This window comes from Oxyura jamaicensis, chromosome 27 (assembly GCF_011077185.1).
Source record: "Oxyura jamaicensis isolate SHBP4307 breed ruddy duck chromosome 27, BPBGC_Ojam_1.0, whole genome shotgun sequence".
Taxonomy (NCBI): domain Eukaryota; kingdom Metazoa; phylum Chordata; class Aves; order Anseriformes; family Anatidae; genus Oxyura; species Oxyura jamaicensis.
The window spans coordinates 2,206,519-2,213,621 of NC_048919.1; the positions used below are offsets into that span (position 1 = coordinate 2,206,519).

The window sequence follows — 7,103 nt, forward strand, 5'->3', positions numbered from 1 at the left end:
GAGTGGAGGAACTACTGAGACTCTCCTGTATCTATTTTTATTTATAAATGGAGTTTTTATGTGACTCCACCACTCTTTTGGAGGGAGGAGAGGTTAATTCTGAGTCAGAACAACGCTGGGAATGACCTCCTATGAGCCCATGGAAGCAGCTGCTGTGCTCTCTTTCTCCAAGACAAGCAAATGAGTAACAAATGCTACAAGATGGTGAGAAAGAGAATCTGTATTCATGGCATTTTGCTATGGATGGCCCAGGCTCAGCTTCATCCACGAGCCTGAATTTTGTATTTCAAGCAGGGAGCCAAGCTCTTTGCTATGTAAGAGGGGTACCCCATCTCCCGACGCTGCAGCACATACTCAGTGACTGTAAACCACATTTTCTGAGAACTCACAAACAAATCCCTTAATGAGCCAATGAATAATAATAATAATAATAATAAAAGGAAATTTCAGAAGGTTCACACCTGCCTCAGTTCGTACATATTATTAGCCTGGTTTCCTCAGGAAATGAGATCCATGGAATAATTCAGAGCCTGGCCTGGCCGGTTGCCCTCTTCATAATAACTCCTGAACACAAGTTTTGCTGCAGTTAGGCAGAGTGGAGATCTCAGAGATACTGTCAAGCTCCTACATGTTTAGTAAGGAGAGGTGATGGGAGAGAGAAGCCGCAGCTGTGCCGTGCCTCAGCCCTCCCCAGGCAGGAGGGAATGTGCGGCCCCGCACCATAAATCGAGAGGGAGCTTGGTTTGTTCTGCTGCTTGCGCAAGTACGTGTTTCTATCCCAAGGGATTTCAGGACAGACTTTGTTTATTTATGCTAAAACTGTCAGAGAAACTTGAGATCTGGTACGTAGGGGGATTTTTTTTTTTCTTTTAAAATAAACACTAGAGTCATTCATCCTATTATTCACCAGGGTGAAAAATTCTCCATCGGCACAGCCTGGAAATGAGCAGCTTCCAGAGATGCTTGCACGGCCCTGCCCTTCCCTTCAGCTCTGGGTCTGACCCCACCCCTCCCAGCCACAGGGCTGGGAAGGATAAGGATTTTCTCATGATTTTCTCTTGATTTCATCATTTCAGGAGGACAGGGAGGGAGAGCCTCCTTCACTTCTGACAATTTTCCCCGAGAATAATTATCAGTGCTTTCTACTTTAAATTGTTGCTGCCTTTAAATTTTGAGTGCTCCATATTTCTGCTGTACTTCAGCTGAAGTAGTAGGTGTTTTCTGATTTATCTTATTTTTTTAACTCTTGCCATTTTCTCAAGATACTTTTTTTTTTTCACAAGCCAGTAGGATGTGCTCCCTCCCTCACCCCCCGCCTACAGAAACCCTGGTACAAGTGAGGAGATTTTAGCTTTACTCTTTCTGTCTGTCCTTATCTTTTAACTGCACACTTTTAGTTCTCAGGGGACAATCATAGGAAATTAAATCTCCCTTCCAGGACAAACAGGAACATTAAGAAAACACACCCCTTTTAAGAGATTCAGATACGAACCAAGAGATTGCCTTGAGTTATGCCACAAACTCCAGTCTAGGCTGTCTGGGTTTTCCTTGCCTCTTGCTTTTCTAGGATTTCCACCAAAAAGAAGCTTTGCATAGTGCTCTCATCTTCTACCTCCTCCTCTTCATCACGTCCCTGCAAGTCCACATCCCTTTACTTGGATATCCCCAGCTGTATTTCCTCCAGTGCGCCCTGCCCCGTGACAGTCCCCGTGTTTCCCACAAAGCCCCCCAAAAAATGAGTGTGACCAAGGTGGGCAGCAGCCACGATGCTGCCCTGCCTGTGAACCATCACTAAGGTGACAGGGGAGGAAGCATCAGATTCCTCGTTGCCATGGTAACTGGAAGCTCCACGCTGCGCAGCAGGGCAGGATGCTCCATGCTCCACACTTCTGGGTGGACCTTGGAGAGCCTGGGGTGCTGGGGACCATGGGGATGCTGACCTTGCTGCTTTGTAGCTGCTCAGGTAAATGACCAGCGTGGAGGTGGATATATTCTCCTTGGAAGGGCCAATGGAAGCCCTGGAGAGCAGAATAGAGTGAGGTGAGAGCCACCTGAGCTGAACCTGACCCCCTCTCTTTCCTTCCTAGGACAGCCAGCGTCCGTCCCTGGGCACCTGCCTGCCAGTCCCAGCCAGGAGCACAAAGCGGGTGAGATCCACAGAGCTCTTCTTTGGGACCTCCCTGACCCTTCGGGGGGTCTCCTTCCAGTTCGAAGCAGTCACACCACCCAGCCCATATCCAGGCACAGACGAGAGGAGTTTCTCTCCATCGCCTGCTCTGCCAACAACCTGGGCAGGGGATGTGGCTTCCCAGCTGCAGCCAACACAAGCAGAGATGGCCCAGCCTGGATCTGTCATCTCCACCAGCTCCACTCACTGTGGCCTCATTTCTCCTCCAGCTCCTGGCATTTTCTTTGCTCTGAGCCCCTAAGCACCCTCAGGTCTCCCTCCAGGATAGCTCCCAGTGGGGTTGGGTCCATTCAGATCCCACAAAAATTCCCAATGACTTCCAAACCCTTCTCTCTCCTCAGCCCCAGCTCTGCTTCTTCCAAATGCCCTGAAATGTGCCCCAGCTCTCACCTTTCTTTCTCTGGCCTAGGCCTTGTCTTCATTCACATGGACAGCAGCCTGTATTCTCTGCCCTGCGGCCCAAAGGAGATGGAGGTGGCTGATCCCACCTACCGCTGGGTGCGGGAAAGGGCAGGTAAGGTTCTGGAGTGAGCTCTGCTACCACGAGGAAAGAGCTCGGTAGGAGGGGAGACGGTCATGCAAGGAAGGAGCAGGTCTGCGGAGCAGGTGAGGGACAAGTCAGGACTGGGACCTCATGAGATCGCATGTGTTGGGGTCCTGAACAGCAAACATGTTATGGGGTAATGCTCTGTGGGGCAATATCCACCACTTTTTGTGTCCTGATAAGGGCTGAGAGGTTTTGTTAAGAAGGTTTTGGGGCATTTGGATGGTTCTTTTGTAGACAGGGACATCTCTAGTAGAGGAGAGGATACTGGGGAGTGCTAATTTCTTCTTCCCTGCCCCTCAATACCTTATCAGAGAAGGAAAGGGAAGATCAGCTTTGGGAGTCCTTGCAGTGTCTCAGCAGTGGTTTGAGGAGACCAAGTCTGGGAGAGCATGCCACAGTCACCTGGGGACTGGGACAGATCAGCACAGACCCTGGAGATCACCCTCAACCTCTTCATCTCCTGCACTAGACCCCAAGTCGCTCGCGGTCACTGAAGAGGGACATCTCCTGTTCCAGCACTTCCAAGCCAGTGACAGTGGGAACTACTCCTGCACCATCTCCTACATGGACCACGGGCTCCCTGTGACCCAAACTTTTCACTACAATGTTTTTGGTGAGTCCAAAGCCATGCTGACAAGCAGGGGAGGGTGACCCAATGAAGGCAGGAAGGCTGGAAAGGAGGGGTTGTCCATACTTGCTCCCTCTTGGCAAGGAGGAGGAACCAGGTGCCTTTTAGGTTTTTCTCCCACAGGCTACCACATGCCTGAAGGCCTGGAGACCTTGCTGCTCTTCCAGAGCAAGCTCTGTGAGGATGAATGGACCAAAAGGTTCCTGTGGGATCTGCAGGAGAGGCTGCAGCATCTGGAGACTGAGCAGCACTGCAAGCTGCAGTTCACCACCACCTCCTGCTTCCCCTCACTCAACAACCCTTCGGACGAGTTCATCATCCAAGTACAGCTCGAAGGTAGAGAAGCATCATGGCTTCTCTTGAAAGGCAGTGGTGGTTAATGGTTAGATTTTTTCAGTCTCCTGCTGGAGCTGCAGCCACCTGAGCTGTGCTGGTGGCTCTCCATACTCTAGTGTCCTTCTTCGGGCCCAACTGGGACGAGCACTGCAAATCCCAGCACATGGAGATGGTCACAGACTGCTATCATGAAACAATCCAGCACAACCTTGAACAGGTGAGCCCTGGGCCAACATAACTGAGCTCTCAGGGGGCATTTTCTCTACAACTAGGGCTCAGCTCCCCTCTCGGGCCCTTGCATTGCCCTCCCCAGGTCCGGCTCGCCCTCACCAGGTTCTTTAAGGAGCACAAGTCCTTCCACGTCACCGGGGCTGGTATCTCCGGCATCATCTTCACCAACGAGTTTATCAGCTTCCTGGAGATCAAGCAGTGCAACATGGGCTACGGGCAGACAAAGCAGCTGCAGAGATGTCTCGACTGTTGCAGTGAGCCAAGCATCCACCACCCTTCGATTCCCCCTCTGCTTTCCACTTCTGCTTGCCTCTTCCCCTTCCCACGCGAGGCCCTGTGTCTCTGGGTCCTTGCTGTTCTCCCCCTGCACACTGGGCTCAGGGAACATGGTGGATGGGGTCATTCTGAGCCCTTAAGCCTCAGGGCTTGGTTTTCCTGACCCTTGGTTGAATACAACTTTACCAAGCAGCTGGTGCTGCTGCTCAGTAAGGCCTTTCTGCATGTCCTCCCCTCAGTCGTGTGCCCACCAGGGACGTTCAGCCCTCCGAAGAGCCTGCAGTGTTCCCTGTGCCCCATTGGGACCTACAGCATGACCTACGGGGTGACGTTTTGCACTCCCTGCAAGGACGACATGATCACCCAGGTGCCGGGTGCCAGCTCCATGACTGAGTGTGTCACAGAAAGGATCAAGCAAGGTACAGCATCACCTGCCACTGGAACAAGGCAGGGAGGGGACCGGGTGGCTCCTAACAGGGGACAGGCACTGCAGTGGGCCTTGGAGCAGCTGTCCCACGTATGCTGGCACACTTCCACACACCTCAGGGGTCCCTTTGGAGACAGATGGCTCTTGTCTCTTCCATCATTATCCTCCCTGGTGAGATCAAAGCTCCCCCGCTGCTCCACTCACCAGCCACTGAGCAATCTGATCACTCCCTCTCCACCTTGGTGTCCCCAGCTTGCCTTGAGCTCTGGCAGCTTCACTGCTAGGAATAATGTACAGGATTTTCTCCAGGGCCTGGAGCAGTGGGACTTGTCCCTTTAAGGCAATGCCACCTGTTTCTCTCTCCTCAGCTGTCTCCATCATACACAGGATCCCCCTCCTGCTCCTTATCATCCTGCCACCGCTACTAGCCATCAACTTTCTCTTCATCCTGTAAGTCTGAGCTCTTTCTCTCGACATGGGACATTTTGGGGTCACTCTGCAGGCGTCGGCTCCCCCAGATTCCTCCATGGAACAAGATGAAGACCCTGGGCTCATCACTGTCACACAGCAGGAGGCAGCATGCCAGAACAGGGGTGTAGGACACCAATATAGGGGATAAATCTTGGCAACAGTTTACACAACTCTATAGGGAGCTGCTGGATATGGCCCTGGGGAATCCTGTCCCTGTGGGCTGGCACTGGGTGGCTGCAGGGTTCTGGTGCTGCTTCTTGGCACTGAGTTCCCACTTTTCACTATGGGGAAATAGTTCCCACTTTTCACTATTTTTCACTTTTTTCTGTCTTTTTGTAGCAGCTCTTGCTACTGGTTCCAACAAGAGTACTGGATGTCATCCCCAATGGCTTCCAAGAAGGCAGGAATCTCCAGGGTGACAGAGATGGTGACCAAGATCTTTAGGATCCCCAGGGAGGGCCCCAAATCTGGCTCTCCTGCTGCAGATGACAATGACACCAGCCTTCTGGACACCAGCCGCCCGGACACCAGTACACCTCAGGGGAGTGACGAGGAGCACACGAATGGAACCCCCTCCCCTCCTGGGACCCCCAACCTTGCTCTGACCGACGAGGGCCCTGCTGTGCTGGAACTGGAGGACAGGAGGGACACTCCCTGAGATTCCCTGCACATGCACAAGCCAACAGCATTGAGGGAGAGCATTCCTACAGACACCACTGTCCATTTATGTGTGTCCCCAGCCACCCCACACAGGCCAGAGTATCCAGCAATGGAGAAGAGGGACACATTTCCCCTCTCTGAATTTGTCTTCCCAAATAGCTCTGGCTACAACTATTTCTTTTGCTATAAAGTTAAGCTTCTGCTAGCATCTCTCTGCAACACTGGATAAACCAGACACGGAGGTGGGGGGGGGGGGGGGGGGGGGGGAACCTATCATACAAATTGATCAATTGCTTGTCTTTACTCATGGAAAACATAGTTCCCAGGCAAGGAGTCAGTATTGCAGTAAGGACTGACTCAGTTTCCCTTCTTTACCTTTTTATACCCTTGAGAAAGTCAGACCATTTGCTGGGATCAAGGTTATATAGGACAGGGCAGGAGACAGCTCAGCCTCGTATCTCTTCATTTTTCAAAACCAACCTTGCCATGCAAGCGACATAAGGTTTTCGGTAGGATTCCCACCTTTGTGGCTTCAAAGAAGAGATTATCACCCATAGCTGAAACTTTTCTAAACTCGGCGGCGATTGGAGGCTCCAGGAGAGGGCAGCAACGCAGTGCGAGAGGCACCGCTGCAGCACGGAGCAGCCTGGGCGGGCAGGAGGGGTTTTTTTAGCAGAAACGAGCTCTGGGTCCAAAATCCAAGTGAATAGGCTGGGTCTGCTGCCTGGAGTAGAAGAAGCAAGCTAAGAGCAGGACATGGGTTCTGCTCCAGGTCTCGTGTTTAGTACAGCAGTTTCAGGGGCACTAGGCTGTCCCAATAAACTTCTTTTGCAGGAAGCACGGGCTGGAAACTGTTTGCTGAGGCCCGTTGCCAGCAGCCCAGCGGTGGCCAGCACATGGGTGGGGGTGCCAGAAACTGCCTTAGAGCTGAGAACAGGGAGAAAAACACCGTGGAGGAGAGGCAGAGTAGGGCACAGTTGTATGTGATGCCTGAGGGGCGGAGGCTGGCAGTGTTCAGGTGGGAGGTGCAGGCAGGAGATGCCTCTGGCTGGGTATAAAGCTCCATGGTGCTCCCATAGCCCTTTCCCAGCATCAGGGATCTTCTATGGGACTGCAGCAGGTGACTGAATGCAGCTTTGCCATCAGCAAGCTGAAGGTAGGGAAAAGCCAGTGATGAGAGTGCTGGGTTTTAGGCTCTGAAACAGGGAGAGTGATAACCTGGAGTAAAGCTAGAGGAGATGGTGGGAACAGGCAGGTTCTGGGACCATCACCTTTGAGCTGCTCCACCAGCTGGAGGTGTTGGGGGCAGGCTGCATAAGGCCTCCTGAGGCTTGGGGAA

The 7,103-nt window shown here is 52.3% G+C and overlaps 1 protein-coding gene across 1 annotated transcript; it reads left to right on the forward strand.

Annotated features, from left to right (window-relative positions):
* The first annotated feature begins 1,869 nt into the window (after positions 1-1,869).
* LOC118178854 (zona pellucida-binding protein 2-like) lies at positions 1,870-5,762 on the forward strand. Its single transcript, XM_035347681.1, has 10 exons — positions 1,870-1,963; positions 2,088-2,147; positions 2,598-2,702; positions 3,205-3,348; positions 3,487-3,699; positions 3,816-3,916; positions 4,013-4,184; positions 4,446-4,625; positions 5,002-5,083; positions 5,444-5,762. Exons 1-10 carry the CDS (start codon positions 1,870-1,872, stop codon positions 5,760-5,762), a joined length of 1,470 nt encoding a protein of 489 aa, XP_035203572.1.
* Positions 5,763-7,103: the final 1,341 nt, after the last annotated feature.

Bases quoted from the DNA above. Each gene is read 5' to 3' on its own strand.
- LOC118178854 (XM_035347681.1), top strand. From the start codon at position 1,870: ATGCTCCATGCTCCACACTTCTGGGTGGACCTTGGAGAGCCTGGGGTG. The intron at 3,700-3,815 runs GTAGAGAAGCAT...TCCATACTCTAG, and splicing joins CATCCAAGTACAGCTCGAAG to TGTCCTTCTTCGGGCCCAAC. The intron at 4,185-4,445 runs GTGAGCCAAGCA...TCCTCCCCTCAG, and splicing joins GAGATGTCTCGACTGTTGCA to TCGTGTGCCCACCAGGGACG.